Source organism: Pteronotus mesoamericanus, unplaced genomic scaffold (assembly GCF_021234165.1).
Source record: "Pteronotus mesoamericanus isolate MK-2021 breed Mesoamerican mustached bat unplaced genomic scaffold, CSHL_Meso_final contig_303, whole genome shotgun sequence".
In the NCBI taxonomy this organism is placed as follows: domain Eukaryota; kingdom Metazoa; phylum Chordata; class Mammalia; order Chiroptera; family Mormoopidae; genus Pteronotus; species Pteronotus mesoamericanus.
In genome coordinates, this window is record NW_026555130.1 from 521,172 (window position 1) to 537,629 (window position 16,458).

Consider the following 16,458-nt stretch of genomic DNA (forward strand, 5'->3'; position numbering starts at 1 on the left):
TGCGCGATTTTATTCTCACTGGGAACATGGTTCCAGTTGTGCGCAAGGGTCCAAATTCTCCCCATCTTCCTCAGTGCTTTTTGTTTTTTTACATCTAATTGTGGTTTTGATTTGCATTTCCCTAAAGATTAATGGTGTTAACATGTTTTCATGTGCTTATTGGCCATTGGTGTATCTTCTCCATAAAACATGGACTCAAACCCCTTGTCCATTTTTGGGTTGGGTGGTTTTTGTTATCCTTGAGTTATAGTTCTTTACATACTTAGGATAGTAACCACTTTCTGGTGCAGGATTTGCAAATACTTTCTCCACTTCCGTGTTTGTTTTTTTTCCTTTCACTTTCTCGATAGTGTCCTTCGATGCACAAAATTTTTTAAATTTTGATGACGACCAATTTGTCTATTTTTTCTGTTGTAGCTTGTACTTTTGGTGCCACATCCAAGCAATCATCGCCAAATCCAAAGTCATGGAGATTTTCCCTCTGTGCTGCCCCTCTCTCCTAGTGGCCGGGAGCAGCCATCAGCGATCAGAACCCACAACCCTGATCTGTAACGAAGTCCTTATCGCCCACCCCGGCTCCAACGAGCACACTGGGAACGTGGGCCGCCCCGCAGCTGCCTGCTGAGGGGCTGTGTGAGGGGTCGGTGGCCACGGCTGAGGGAAAGCTGAACTTGACCAAAATTCACCCGCCTCCTCAAGCTCTTGCCTGGGTGCTGAGTGTCTGCTTGACCTAAAGCCACTGATTCACACCCTTCCCATCACCCCAGTGGTGGCTTGAGCAGAGCGGTGGGTTCCTGGAGCCTCCCACTCCACCACCCTCCCTGACGACGCCTCAGTAGATTTTATGACAAGAATCAAACGCTGGAGGTTTTGGCCTAACTCTAAAGGTGTCCCCTTCCAGAAACTGCCAACAGGCTGTGCTGATCCCACTGCGGGGGCCGTTTCACAGAGTCCCTCGTGTGCCGATTCCCTTCTCCGCGGTGGCTGCGTGCACCGCATCCTGCGGCGTCTGAGCCTCCCCTCAGTCCGCGGCACAGGCCCATTCGCTGCGTGCGTGCAGCACACACACACCCCCAGCTGGCCTGCGGCCTCACTGCACGGCCAGTGCCAGCAAAGGGCGTGTTCCTTCAGGGGGGGGGGGGGGGGCGGGCACGGCAGCAGCGGAATAGCTCTTCAGAACTGAATCAGGAGACTGAAATTTTTCTAAAAAATGAAAACAATCTCCAAAAGGGTGGTTTGGGGTCTGTGACTGAGTTCACGTTCAGGTCAATGACAAGCCCCTTAGCCTTTTGTTGACGTGCTTGGGAAACCAGCACCCCATAACATGGGTTTCTCAGGCTTACAGATTATGAGATGGTTCTTTTCACTGTGAATCAGCCTCCCAACATTAAATTTCTTCAGTCAAATAGGATAGAGGAAGATTTATTAACAATTTTTTTTTAATTTTCTGCACTAATATTTATACAGCTGTAAACTCAAGGAATTATCCAACACTGATATAAACGGGGGGAACAGTTAGTAAGCACCTTCAATGGTTTCCACAGTTTTAAGAATTTACCATTTAAAAAAATGAAGTTATAAAAATTATACAAAATTATGACAAACATTTGATATAGAGGGCTTGATATGGAATGAATGATAAATATAAAAAGAAAGTGAAACTAATTTGTGGGTTGGGCCATACAAACCACCCACGTGTTCCCCAAACCTTGTCATTCTTGGGGATCTATTTGCCTTTGAAGACAAACAACTGTTCCTGGAAGGCTCTCCCGGTTCCGGCACCACTGGGCTGGGGCCCTGGCTGGCGCGTCCCGGACGCTGAGCTCAGGAAGCCACAGGGAGGGGCGGCTCAGGCCTGGGTGGGTCTGTGCGCCGCTGGGGTGCCTGTGGGGGCCGGCCCCAGGGGCCTGGGGTGGGCGTGCGGCCCCCATCTGCATACACTTGTCCGAGGGTTTGGGTTGGGGGGCTGTTCTGTCTGTGCAGGTACAGAGGCTTTCCCATCCCAGGAGCTTGGGGCTTATGTTTTGGGGAACAGTGAGGGGCACGCTGTTGAGGCTCAGGCTGGTGGCCACCCAGCCACCAGGTCAGTCTTTCGTCTGGACCCTTGGACGTAGGGTGCGGCTGCGAAAGACTTGGTGAGGGAACAAGGCACCCTCGTCCTCATTTCCGCTCGATACAGTCAACTCCCAGGGTGTTGTCAGGGCAGCGGCAGGTCCTGCCTCCCGGGGTGGCCAAGCAGAGGTGGGTACAGCCGCCGTTGTTCACCGAACAGTAGTTGTGACCTGCAAAAGGCGGCCATCCGCTCACTAGCCCTCTAAGAGCACGGCTTCCGTGTGAACCCCCATTTTTGGTTTCCAGGAGGCCGCGCCGGGGGGCTTCAGGGGACCAGGGAAGGCTGTACCGGGCCCTCGGCTAAGCTCATCTCCTGGCTGCTGCTTTATCCTTCAGGATGTGCCACAGGCAAGGGCCCCGACGGCTCATTTGGGGGCTTTGTGGATCTCAGGGAGAGGGGGCTCCCTCTGATTAGAACATGGAGTTGGAATTTCAAAGCACAAAGTCCCCTCTATCTGGGCTGGCCTTGCCCTTGACTGGGGGAGGAAGGAGCCAGGGAGAAGGGCGTGTCAGGGGAGCGGCCTCGAAGAGGCAGCCCAGACTCCGGAGCCAGGCTGCCTAGATGCCCCCAGCTCTGCCACCGTCTTTGTGACAGTGTGTGTGACTTTGCGTGAGTGGCTTCAGTTTCCTTCCTTATAAAGTGAGCATAACAATAGTACCTACCTCCTCCAGTTGCTGGGAGGATGAAATGAACTAAGGAACACAAAGCACTTAGAATGCTGAGTGAGCTAATCGATGTCAAGGACCTCGCTCACAGTAAGGGCCGCATTCATGTTTGTAATTATTTTGATTACTAATTATTGTTGTTGCTTTTAGGACAAATAAATGGCCTTTCCAAGCAGCAGGCATCCTAACCCTGGCGCTCCTGTGTGGAACCCGAAGACCACACACTGCTCGATGCAGCCCGGGGTCCGGTACCTCCCTCACCCCCGCCCACTTCACTCCTCCTGTTTCCTCTTTATCTGGCTCCCCCTGAAACGGTGAAAACCCCTGACGGAGGGGACATGTGAGCAGGGCCACTAGAGGCCGTACCGTAGCAGCTACAGCGTGGGCTCTGAGCCGGCTCTGAGCCCCAGGGGCCCTTGGGCCCTGGGCAGCCAGAGCACAGCGAGTTACCTTGGGGACACTGAGGCAGGGCGGTGGTGATGCCATACAGCCGGGCCTGCTTGTGGGGGTGGAAGGTGTCCGTCTCCTTGGAAACGGCAAGATCTATGGCGATCACGGAATTCCTGCAAGAACCAAAGGGCAGAAGGTAAAACACATCTGATGGACCAACTTTTCTCTATGGAGCAGCCTCTCCCGTCATTTGGGGGATAAATTAGAGGCTGCACACGGGTACACTGGCCTTGCTTCCCAGCCCTCCCTCCCTCCTTCCCTCCCTCCCTTCCTCCTCTGCGGTGGGTCAAGCCTGCATTTTTCTGTCTTCTTAAAACAGGACAACGATTAGCCAGCGTTCCCGTCTGGCACTGAATTCCAAGCTGGGAAATCGGCTGTCTATACAGATGCCTCTGGCCACAGCGTGGGCTTGCTGGCTTGGTTTAACCCTCCTTTCTGTAGGAAGGGGTGGTCAAGATGGGGCTGTGGCGTTCTGCAGTTTAAGAACAATGAAGAAGCCGGGGCACGGAGTAGGCCTGGAGCCCACCTGCCAAGGGACCCTGGGCCAGCTCCTGGGGAAAGCACAGACGTGCCCAGCAGCTCAAGCCGACAGGCTGAAACTGCCGCCCATCCTGCAGCGCCTGCGTGGTAAGTGGTGCCCCCTGGCCCCCAACCAGGAGCCCCGCCTCGCCCGTCTCCCACGACCAGAGGGCGCAGGCAGAGGGGGCGCCTTGGAGGCTGGAGGCCAAGCCAAGAGGACGAGGGGAAGGGCTCGGCCTCTCTGAGGTGGAGGGCAGCAAGGCCGGCCGCTGACGTACGTCTTCCAGTCCGTGTAATACAGATTCTTCCCGAAGCTCGCGACCGCGAAAGGATACTGGAGCCCTTCGAGGACCCTGCGTCGGCTGGGCTGCCCCGGCTGCAGGCACTCGGCCCGGCTGGTGCCTGTGTGACAGAGAACAAGTCGTTTATTGTTCGCACGAGAAATGGCCCCTTTGTGTCACAGAACAAGCGCAACGAGAGCGAGGGCGAGAGAAATCTGGCGTCTGAATGGTGGGTCCTGGAGAACACAGGAAGCCTGCTCCTCAAAACTGGAAAGCTGCCCCTTCACCCTCTCTTGCCCGCGCTGGTCAGCACCCGCCTCTGTCGGGCACCCACGCCTGGCTCTGCCAGGAGGCGCGCGTGGAGCTGAGGCCTGTTCCCAGAGCGCGGGGCTCAGGAGAAACGCCGCCGCCCGCCAGCTCTCGCTCACACGCCTCGTCCCGCAGCCGCTCCAGGCCCTCCCTGAACGCGGGGCCTGGGAACCAAGCCGCCGCACCGGCCAGCAGCTGGGCACAGCTTTGCGCCTATGCCCGCACAGGGAAGAGGCTGTGCCCCCTTTACCCTCTGTGCGCCCCAAGTGCAAGACGTGGCCCCTGCACCCCTACAGTACTTGGCAGGCTGGGCCAGGGCGGGCTCTCAACAGCCACGAATGGGTGACTGACGTCCCGCTCTGACTGTGCGCCCTGCCCACAGCCCTCGCCCCCGGGACGCCCGCAAGCTGCCAGGGCGGGGGCACAGGTCAGAATGGCACCACATTATCTCCCTTGGCTCCGAGTCCTGCCCTGGCCCTTGGGGACAAGTGGGAGCTACAGGAATACACGTCATGAATTAATAGATATTATAATGAGGACAGGCTCCGGGGTTGGCAAACTTTTCCTGAAGAACCAGATAGTAATTATTTTAGGTTCTGTGGGTCAAGAGACAAAATCAAGGATACTGTGCAGGCATTTATGTAACCAATTAAAAGACAGCGTTTAAAAATGTAAAAACCGTTTCCAGCTCCCAGGTTATACCAGGTAGCACACAGGCAGGTGGCAGGCTGGACTGGCCTATGTATGGCCTGCGGTTTGCTGACCCCACGCTTACGTGACCCAGCACATCAGGCCCAGAGAAACGCTGACTTTCAGAGCACGGACGGGAAGCTCTTTCTGTGTAGGAAAGAAAATGTGACGCCCCTTTCCCGTAACATCCTCTTAAGGTACAGACCGGGCTGGCTCAGTGTGGGTAACAGTGATTGTTTGGTTAGAAAACGAGCCCTGCCCACCCCGGAGTCACCTGCGTCCACCCAGCAGAGCTGCGAGGAGTAAGCGTCGAAGGCCAGCCCGTTGGGCAGGCCCAGGTCGTCCTGCACGAGGACCCTCCGGTTGGTGCCGTCCATGTAGGAAGTTTCGATTTTGGGGCTGTCTCTGTTCCAGTCTGTCCAATAAAGGTTCCTGAGGAGGAGAAGGCGGAGAAAGAGGAGGAGGGATAACGAAGATGCATGAGAGGAAGTGCATTTTAAAACCTTGAGGAGCCGCGGATGGAGATGTGAGCAGACGTGGGGACGCAGCTGCGTAAAAAGCACTGGGAGGGGCTGAGACCCACTGTCCTCCAGTTCTTCACGCGACCTGGTTGTTATGTGAGCACTGAAGGCCCTTCCCTCAAACATCTCAGTAAAATTGTTAAAAGAGAAAAACGAAACGGAACACGAGTGGCATAAACACGTGGAGGCCCCACGTGCTGTCACCGCCCGGGGAGGCACGGCACACCCGTCTGCGGCTGAGGGACAGAGAAGGATGCCGGCAGAGGTGGCAGCGGCCCCAGAACAAGGGGTGTGGCCTCAGAGTGTCGAGGAGCCTGGGCCCCATGGGTCAGACTCAGAGCCTGCAGCAGGGAGAGGGAGAGGAGGCCTGAGGCGCTGATGGAACCGTCGCAAGGGGCCTCCATGGCCCCGCTGTTCATCAGCATTCAACCCACGTGGAAATACCCAACTTACAAAGCCTCTTGGGAAAAGATCTGAAAGTGGAACATGGTGTCGAGTCCCTGACTGTAATACGCGTCCTGGCAGTTCACTGTGGGTCGCCATCGGCCACCAACGGCAGGCCTCCGCGTCAGGAGAGGGACACTGGAGTCAGAGCCTCGCACTGAGCACCCCCAGAGGGTGGGAGCAAGGACAGCGGGCACACACAGACTGTCCCCATGTACCCTCTCACGGAGTCCGTGACGATGCCTCTGGGGTTCACCAAATCGGTCTCAAACAGCACGCGGCGCTGGGTGCCGTCCAGCCTCGCAACTTCTATCCGGTCCAGGCGAGAATCCGTCCAGAAGAGGTTGCGGCCGAGATGGTCGAGGGCGATGCCTTCCGGGCTCCCGAGATCTAGGAGCAAACGCAGAACATGTCCGATTTTTTCAGCAGGTGAGAATCGGTTTTTCTGATCACTCCGTGCTGTTTCACACGGCATCTCATCCTTGTACTTTGAGAAAACAAATGGGAATGTGACATGATTGTTGTTTGTAGTAAGATAAGCAATACCCAAAGTGACAAATTAACAGATGCCACCCATTCGCTGTGGTGCAGGGCAAGCCGACAACAGAGGGCACCTTCGGCGCCGCCCAGCTCACCGGACGGTCAAGGCTGCAATGGCTTTCCGACTGTAAATGAAACCAAAACCCCACCAGGGATTTACTGGTGTCACTCAGGGTCGCTGCCCCTTGTCTGATTAGAGAACTGAAGGTCATTTATTGTGGCCGGAGGGGACGCTGCCCTCCCTGAGGGGTCTGGGACATGAGGAAATCGTCGTGCCCTGCGTTTTCTCTGGCATCGGAGCAAGTCAGACCTCAGCCCCCACGTCGGCTTTTACCAGACAGCCGACGCGCCCTTGACTGTGGGTGCTGGGCACTCAGAGCCTGAAGGGAGCCCACCAGAGGCAGTTTATTAAGAACTAGAAACAGCTCTTGAACAAGGTCTTCATTATTCAAAAGAGAGATTTATAAAGTATGAAAATATTTCCCATGTCCCTAGAGGCGGAGGACAGCGAGGCTGATGTCTGAGGGCCCCCTGGACTTTCAGACAGACCAGAACACAGAATTCTGGGGCCGGTCCGCAGTGCGCACACCCTGTGCGGGAGAAGCAGCGGCTCAGACACACAGGGCGAAGGCAGAGAGGCTGCTCAGCAGGGGCCTCTTCACAAGACCCCCCGCGAGGCCCTGGTCCTGACCACAGAGCTGAGGGCAGGCAGGCCTCCCCCCCACCCCCTGCCAGGAGCCACTTCCGTACCAGCCACAAGCGCCACCGGGAGCCTGGAAACGTCACCGTGCCCTGTGCAGTCAGGGCGAGGAACAAAGGTGGCGAGGCAATTTATCCAGGAAACACATTATGACACGTTAAAGATAGTTTGTTAGACTATTTAAAGATATTAAAGATATTTCTATTCTTTAACTTCAGGAAAGAAAGCGAAGCCCAGGACTGTGTTAAATAAGGAAGGCGAGACTAAGAGGGACCCACTGCCACCTTCACTCGCTAGGGATGTAGCCACTTGTCCCATGATGAAGGCTTAAGCAGAAGCTCCGTTCTCTCTTTTTCAGTGACAAAAATGGATTCCCTTCCATCTACAAAGATCACATATGTGTTCACTTGTGTCCCCACAGGGGCTTCTGCCTGGAGTGCTCCTGGCGGGCTCATGGCGTCCTTGGATAATTATCTGCTCCAGGAGCAACAGGAAAGAGCAGGGAGGACCTGTGCTCCTCTCCCACTGGGCTCTGAAGTCAAATCATAGAAAACAGCACATTTTTAACAGAGACAGTATGCGAAGAGACGTTTTCAAACTTCTGTTCGTTAACCCAAACCATGAAGACGAGCAGATGTTGTTCGAGTCGCAAGCACATCGGCTTCCAAAAAAGGATGTGGTGTCTGTGTCCAAAGCCACTCACATTCGTCCCAACCTCAGCAGAGTGCCTGTGGCATCATCTCCTACGAGGGAGCCAAGGAAGGAAAAATGCCCCAGGGCTGCTCCACAGGCAAAGGAACGTTCCAGAACATCAACTGTTAGGGAAATGGTACACAGGAAATTGAAAAGGCTTCATTCAGCTCCAAGTAAAGAGAAATACCAAATGAGACTTGTATATTTCAAAGCTGTATCTTTGATTCGCGTGTTCTGAGGAGGAAGCAGGATGATTTCACACAACAAGCATCACCAGCATGACCGTGTCTTTGGACTGAAAATACCTGAAACTCTGCTGGCCTTTTTAGTACAAGGGGATTTTTATAAAGTCCTTGGATTTTAATGTTGATAAAACATGTCCATGTAAAATAGTCTTGGCTTGTTGAAGGCATGCATTCAAATAATGCATACAGTCCTTGGCTTACATCAGCATCTCTAAGTTAAGTAGCTGAGGTTGAACGTTCAGGGGTAGCCTGTGCCAAACCATCGCGAACTTTGCTGTCAGTTGTGCCACAGAGGAGAGTCAGCAAGAGTTCAGCCCGGTCTGCTGCGCTCCTCTGGGACAATCTGAGCCCACGGGGTGCAGGGGTCGGCAGAGATGAGGGGACCCCCTCCCCGGGGAGGCGTGGCAGCCCTGCAATGTGAACAGCTGCGGGAGCGGACTCAGCGATCATGGGCAGTGTTGGCCAATATGCCTGTGGCCCTCCAACTGGGACTCGCGTGCCTGCTGCCTGTGGGACACCCTGAAGGAGCACACGGCGGGCCCACGCTCTGAGAATTAATTCTACGCGCAGCGGCCAGAGGGAGACATGGAGCTCTCAGCTGAATGGTTGAGTTTGGCCTTTATGGTTCATTAAAACTGGCTACACAAGCTTTCAGAGAAAGGCACACACTTACCCTGTTTTGATCTTACTCTTTTTAGACTGGCAACGAGTCCCAGCTAAGGTGTTCCTGGGTCAACAATGAGTCCCTGGAGGACTCTTCACAGAAGGCTGGAGAGACCCCGCCCCTCGGAAGTCACCATATCCCGTGGGCAACGTACATCCAGTCCCCCCGCCCGCCCCCGACAGCCACCTGGGCTGCTGGGAGCCAAACCGAAACGGAAGGCTGGTCCTTCCTCGCCTACCTTGCCGGACGATGGTGGCTGGCTCCCCGCCGAGCAGGCTGGCTCTCCCAATGGAAGGCTCACTGATGTCGGTCCAGTAAACCATCTTCTCCACGCAGTCGAAGGCCAGTCCAATGATGACTTTATCCTGGAAGCGCAGACCTGGGGTGAACGCGGGCCACCCACGAGCCCCGGAGTGACTCGTGATGGTGGGAGCCTGTCATGTGCTGCTGTGCCTTGTTTTATAAAGTGTCTTCTTTTGTCCACTTTAAAATGTTTACTATGGAGTTGTAGGAGCTCTTTACATATTTCGGATAAAAATTTTTTGTCATCTACCTCTGTGTATGTGTGTGTGTATGTTATGTATATTTTCTCTCAGTATATAGCTTACTTTTTCATTTTCTTAATGGTGTTTTTAAAAAGAAAAAGGTTTTATTTCTTATTAAGGACAATTTATTATTTTTTCTCTTGTGGCTAATACTTTTTATATATCATCTAAAGAAATGTGCCTACCTGAAGATCATTTAAAAAAGAAATACAAGACATACAATTTGAAAACAATAATGTTTACAATAGCAATCAAAAACAGAGTGTTTAAGAATATTTTTAAATGTGCAATATTCTACACTGAATACTACCAAACAATGCAGAATGAAATTAAAGAAGACCCAAATAAATGAAGAGAGAATTAGTTTAGTGGATTGTAAGACACGATATTGCTAAAATACCAATTCTTTCTAAACGGAGTTAAAGATTCTATGCCATCTTCATCGAAATCCCAGCGAGGGATCTGGGGGACACGTATACGCTCACTCTAAAACGTCGAGGGAAACGCCGAGGGAGGCTCTGGGGGCCACACAGGTGGAGGGACAGGGTGACCTCTGAGTGGGGAAATCGGGGCTCTCAGCAGACACTCTTCTGTCAAGAGTCAGGTCAGAAGGGACACAGGGGTCCTTGCCTTACACCACACGCAAGAACTAAAACAAAATGAATCACGGACCTCAACATTAGAGCTGAACTATAAGCCCTGAGCAGAAAATACAGGCGGGAAGCCTCATATCACTGGATTTGGCAATGATTTCTTGGATAGGACATTAAAGACAAAAATAGATAAATTAGACTTTATCAAAATTAAAAACACCTGTGCATGAAAGAACACAATCAACAGGGCAAAAGGCAACCTATGAAACAGGTAAAAATATTTGCAAACTATGTATCTGATAAGGGATTTAGTATCTAGAATATATCAAGAAATCCTACAACTCAATAATGACAAGAAAAAACAACCCAATTACAAAATGGGCAAAAAAAAACAAACAACAAAAAACATTTTTCCAAAGATACACGAATGGTCCACAAGTGCATGAGAAGATGCTCAATGTCACTCATCAGCAGAGAAATGCAAATCAGAACCACAGTGACAGCATTTCCCGGCTCTCGGGGTGGCTGCCATGAAAGAACAGGAAGCAAGGGCTGGCCAGGCGGCAGAGAAACTGGAACGTCTGCGCTGTGCTGGTGGGGCCGTGCGGCGCAGCTGTCGGGGAAAACAAGCTGGCAGCAGCGCCTCAGAAAATTAAATGTAGAACTACCGTATGGTTCAGCAACTCCACATCTGGGTTTTACCCGAAAGAAGGGAAAGCAGGGACTCAAACAAATATCCACGCACTCACATTCACAGCAGTGCTACTCCCAGCAGCCAAGAGGTGGACGGGACCCACATCCTTTGATGAACGAAAGAGTAAAATGTTGCATGTCCACACAATAAAATACTATTCGGCCTTAGGAAGAAGGAAATCCTGACACATGCTCCCACACGGACAAACCTTGAAGACATTTTGCTAAGGGAAGCGAGCCAGTTACAGGAGGACAAACACTGTGAGATTCCACGTAAGTGAGGTGCTTAGAAAAGGCAAAATCATAGACAGAAAGCAGACGGCTGGTCGCCAGGGGCTGGGGGAGGAGGGAAAGGAGACTTAGTGTTGAATGGGCATAAGATGCCGGGCTGGGATGATGAAAAAGCTGTGGGAATAGAGAAATAGAGAGCGATGATGGTTGCACAGCACTGTGGACGTACGCAACGCCGCCGCCAAGCGATACACTTAAAACAGCTGAAGCGGCAATAAATGAATAAATCCTAGGACACAGCAGATCCTCACCCTGCCTGTCAGCACCCTCCCCCTCCGCTCTCGGCTTCTCAGAGCCTCACTGACATTCAGCCTCTCCCCTCGGTCTCAGGGAAAACGACTTTTCCAGAGAACTAACCCGTCCCCGCCCTGAGAGTGCGCACTCAGGAAGAAAAGCAACCCCCTCAGGGTTCACGTTTCCCACGGTGGCAGAACGCCAAGACCACGCGTGCTTGCATGCGGCGAGCAGTTTGAGCGCCAGGCATCGTTTTGGAACCCCCCACGGAACAGGCAGCCCTGGGACGGATGGGCAGCTCCTCGGCTCGGTGCTCCTGCTCTTGGCGGGAAGGCACGCATTCGGTCCACAGCAGATGCACCGACACGTGTGCGTCAGGAGCACTGAGTGGGCACTCGGCCGGGACGGGCTTCTCTGAGAGGAGGCCTGGCTACACCCTGCTGGGTCCCCGGGTCATCGAAGCGTCACCAGGGACGACAATGAGCCCGCACTCACCGGGGCATGCAGCAAAGTCTTGGCATCCGTTTTCCTCATGGTGCTTCCCTCCAGCGGGAGGCGCTCTATCTTCCCCGTCTGGGCAAAGAGTAAGTGGGTCCCGGGGGGCAGAGGGATCACAGCAGGAGGAACGGAGGGTCCCTGGTGAATCGGGGGAGCCACTGTACTCAGACCTGGGGGGACAGGAGCGGTCAATGAGCAAGGCCTGAGTGCAGCAGGAATGCACACCCCTGCACACACGTCCACACGCCAGGTCACATCATCTGCACGCCACCACAGACTGCAGGCACACAAAGATCATCTTACATCTGAAAGCACGGGAGGAAAAAGACTTCAAAGGGCATTTGTGGAGAAGACAGTGCAGGGCAGAGTGTCCCATAAATAGAAGTGACCTGGCCATGCACACCTGCCTCGGACATGGGCCATGGCAGTGAACCGGACAGCAGCAACGTGGCAGCTCTGAGCGCCCCGCTCACAGGGAGCTCGCGCCGGGCACACGGCTGAGCTTGGCGATGCGCAGGCTGTCAGTGAGTTTGCCCGCGCGCCCTGGCCCGCGGTGGGCCGTCTCAGACCCACCGCGGTAGCAGCACGCCCCTCGGGACTCGCCAGAGCACAGGACGACCAGGGCTCCCTCTCTCCTTGCCTTGACGTGGAGCACAGCTCCCTGGCCCACCTGACCAGACAGTCCCAGGAGGGGACAGGCAGCCCGTGCTTCAGGGGAAGGGGCACGGAACAGGTATCGGGACACCGGGGTCCCACGGCCATGGCCGTGGCAGAACAAAGCGCAGAAGCCTCCTTGCACCCTAAGTGGCCAGGTGCCTAAAGGGCCCAGGGCACAGCCACGAGGGAGGCCAGTGTCCCGGGGCAAGAGCAGTTCCTTCCCACCACCGAGCAGGCCAGGCCCCGGGGTTTCTGCCAGCCTGCAGTGTCCCAGTGCAGAGCCACCGCAGGCCAGGCCGCTAGCCACAGGGAGCTGCCGGGGCACACGGACCCCCTCTGCTGCCGGCCCCGGCGCTGCCGCCGCAGGGGCTGCTGGTCATCTGCACACAAGAGGAGGAGAGGGGGAGAGGGGAGGCGTGAGGGGGAGGGATGGACAGCCGTGCGGTGAACGCCGAGGGAGACAGAAGAGGGGCGCAGAGGGCAGGAAGGGAGGGAGGGAATGGGGTTCAAGCCAGGGGAGCTCTCAGGCTTTAGGGCAGCAGAAAGCGACAACTGTGTCTTCAGAAGGGCCCCCCTAGAGATGCTCACAGGCACCGGGAACTCTGGTCCTCAGGCCCTTCTGAGGCCCAAACCCAAGCACACCCTGCCCCTCAACTTACAGGGGGGCCTCATCCCGGGCCTGGTCCTGGTGCCCTCCAGCTCGCGGCCGTCGCGGTCCACGCACCAGCAGTAGCCGGTGCTGCCGTGGCACTGGGTGGGCACGTAGTGCCCGTGCTCGTCACACTCGGGGACGAAGAGCCCCACGGGCAGGGGTCGCTGCGGGCCTGCCACCCCCGCCGACCCGAGGACATGCTCTCGCTCCAGCTGGCAGCGCGTTTTCTCCACTTCTGTCGAGACAAGCAAAGGGGAGCCGTCAGCAGGCCGTCCTCGGGGCCGGGGCCGGGGCCGAGGCCATGGCTGCGCCGGTCCCCACACCCGACTCAGCCCGCGGGGCTGCCTGGTCGCCACTGGGCTGCGGGTTCCTCGTTCTTTAAAACTCAAGACATCTTTGTTATTTAATGGACTTAACAGTCAAGAAGATCACATGTGCATTTCTTTTCTTTCCTAGGCAATTTTTTTAAAGGTTGAGGCAAAATCAACCTACCGTGAAACACGCCATTTTAAGTGATCCATTCAGTGGCGGTTAGTAGTCACAACGCTGTGCAGCCACCCCTCTATCTAGTTCCAGCACATTCCCCTGCAAGGGAAACTCCACTACTCCTGGGCAGTGGATCCCCACGCCCCTCACCCCAGCCCCCCACAACCACCCATCTGCTCCAATCCGCTCAGTGGCCACTCTGAACATGTCATCTAAACGGAATCCCACAACATATGAGCTTTTGTGCCTGGCTGTTTTCACTCAGCAGAAAGTCTGCAAGGCTGATTCTGGTTGTAGCCTTGTTATCAGCACACACTTCCTTCCTTCTGCGGCTGAACAGCCTACGGCTGCAGCACATTCTGTTTGCCCACCCATGGCTTGATGGATGGCAATGAAATTTGTTTTAAATTTAAAAGATTGTTAAGTTTTCCTTGAATCTGTCTTTTTAAAAAAAATCATTCAAGCTTCTTGACTACCTACACTGAGTCACGGTCAAAGACTTAGGGACCAACGGCACAGGGCACACTTACCAACATGCATGGGTCCCTTTAACGATACACTCCCGTTTGGCACACAACAAGGCCTCCGAACTGCACCACTCAGATCCCAAAGCCGGAAATGCTTCTGGATCTGTGGGGAATTGCTGATAACAAGCTATGGCCTGGAATAAACAACCCCCAGATCCTACGTGGAGCTGTGGCTGGTCCCACACAGCTAGTCTGGCCAGCACAGGGCCAGGCCAGTGGCGCCCAGACACTGGCAGGAACGGCACGGACCCCATTTCCCCAGAAGGAACCCTGCCGGCTGCCTCTCTTCCAGGCCTTTCCATGGGCTGCTCACTTCCTCACCCCTTTCCCAGTTAATCCTTTAAACTGCCTGGTGTTTCCTCCTTCCTCCAGGGCCTTCCACACTGTCACCTGCAGCCTGTCACAGGAACACATCCTGCCTGGCCTCCCTGGGCGGACTCTCTAGGCTCCGAGGCAGTGAGTGACAGCCTCTCCACAGGCTGGACTCACGGTGGGAGGGAGGATGCCCAGGGAATGACCACGGGGTGCCCCCAAGGAGCTCGTAGTCCGGAGCGAAGGGAACGGTGAGCACACCCCGGTCCGGCCAGAGCCTTGACAGAGGGGCCCAGGATACCACAGACAGAGAGGAGGCAGAGATCCTCTCGGCGGCGTGGGGAGCCAAGGGGCGGCCACACGCTGCCGCAGACCTTTGCAGGAAGATCGTGGCTACACAGACCTAGACCAGGGCTCCACCCATGTTTCCACTTTGGGGGTCATATGGTTTGTTACATTTACTCTGTGATTATGGCATGAAAGCAACCAAGTTTAATACATACATGAATGTTTCAATAAAACTTTATTTAAAAAAATGGGCACTAGGCTAGGTTTGGCCTGTGGGGGTTGTCATTGTCAATCTCTGCTCTTGGGCATCACAGTTATATTAGGGGAAGTTTTATATAAAAATGCTAATTCACATGGTAATATGGTACTATATTAGAGTGTTAATAACATATATTGTAGTAATAGAATGTTGCTGTATTATACATTTCAAGGATTTTTTTCTGAGAAATGTTTGTGATTCCCAGCTCCCGCACTCCTGCGGTATCTCCAGCATGACGAAGGTGCCGGTAAGCTGTGACCCCTCGGCGGCAGGACGGCGGTGGCCGCAGCAACCAACCCCACAGCAGTGCTCTTAGCGGCGAGGACAATGTGATGAGACAACGCCCACGGATGGAACACTCAGTCCGCGCTCACGTTCACGGTGACGCACCTGCGCGAGGCTGAGCGTTCAGTCCGCGCTCACGTTCACGGTGCCGCACCTGCGCGAGGCATGAGCGTTCAGTCCGCGCTCACGTTCACGGTGCCGCACCTGCGCGAGGCTGAGCGCTCAGTCCGCGCTCACGTTCACGGTGACGCACCTGCGCGAGGCTGAGCGTTCAGTCCGCGCTCACGTTCACGGTGACGCACCTGCGCGAGGCTGAGCGCTCAGTCCGCGCTCACGTTCACGGTGCCGCACCTGCGCGAGGCTGAGCGCTCAGTCCGCGCTCACGTTCACGGTGACGCACCTGCGCGAGGCTGAGCGTTCAGTCCGCGCTCACGTTCACGGTGCCGCACCTGCGCGAGGCTGAGCGTTCAGTCCGCGCTCACGTTCACGGTGCCGCACCTGCGCGAGGCTGAGCGTTCAGTCCGCGCTCACGTTCACGGTGACGCACCTGCGCGAGGCTGAGCGCTCAGTCCGCGCTCACGTTCACGGTGACGCACCTGCGCGAGGCTGAGCGCTCAGTCCGCGCTCACGTTCACGGTGCCGCACCTGCGCGAGGCTGAGCGTTCAGTCCGCGCTCACGTTCACGGTGACGCACCTGCGCGAGGCTGAGCGTTCAGTCCGCGCTCACGTTCACGGTGCCGCACCTGCGCGAGGCTGAGCGTTCAGTCCGCGCTCACGTTCACGGTGACGCACCTGCGCGAGGCTGAGCGTTCAGTCCGCGCTCACGTTCACGGTGCCGCACCTGCGCGAGGCATGAGCATTCGTTCCGCACTCAGGGAGGTGCTCTGTGCGCATGTCGTCAATAAATGTTTAAAATACTTTTTGTCCGTGCTGCCAGTTGTCACGTCCGCTGGCTGATCGTGGCTGCCCCGTGACAGCATCAGTGAGCGTGCCCAAGAAGTGCAGTTGAACCTGTCAGAGGAACACTGTGTATGCTTCCTCTCTTGTCCCAAAGGCTAATATTTTTTAAATGAAACATTTGATGTAGTAAGAGCCAAGCCAAGCCACAAATGAGCCATCTGGTTAAGAATGAAAGTGTTGGGTTTTGTTCACGCTGGGATTAGAGTGTTTTACTTCAATCTCTCACATTTGTACAGGGTTTTAGAGTTTCCACATAAGCTGTCCCCATTCACACGTTTCGTTTAATTCTCACTCTAATCCCATGCATCAGGCAACCATGCTTTTTATACCACAGGAGAAGACCG

The 16,458-nt window shown here is 54.9% G+C and overlaps 1 protein-coding gene across 1 annotated transcript in view; it reads right to left on the reverse strand.

Annotated features, from left to right (window-relative positions):
- Positions 1–1,414: 1,414 nt before the first annotated feature.
- Positions 1,415–16,458, reverse strand: part of NID1 (nidogen 1) — a 67,838-nt gene continuing 52,794 nt past the window's right edge. The window contains exons 13-20 of the mRNA XM_054575500.1: positions 13,005–13,232; positions 11,686–11,858; positions 9,073–9,199; positions 6,211–6,382; positions 5,302–5,459; positions 4,026–4,149; positions 3,229–3,341; positions 1,415–2,282 (exon numbers count right to left, since the gene is read on the reverse strand). Of these exons, the coding sequence (XP_054431475.1) occupies positions 2,161–2,282; positions 3,229–3,341; positions 4,026–4,149; positions 5,302–5,459; positions 6,211–6,382; positions 9,073–9,199; positions 11,686–11,858; positions 13,005–13,232 (1,217 nt within the window). The 3' untranslated portion in view covers positions 1,415–2,160. The remainder of the gene's footprint in view (positions 2,283–3,228; positions 3,342–4,025; positions 4,150–5,301; positions 5,460–6,210; positions 6,383–9,072; positions 9,200–11,685; positions 11,859–13,004; positions 13,233–16,458) is intronic.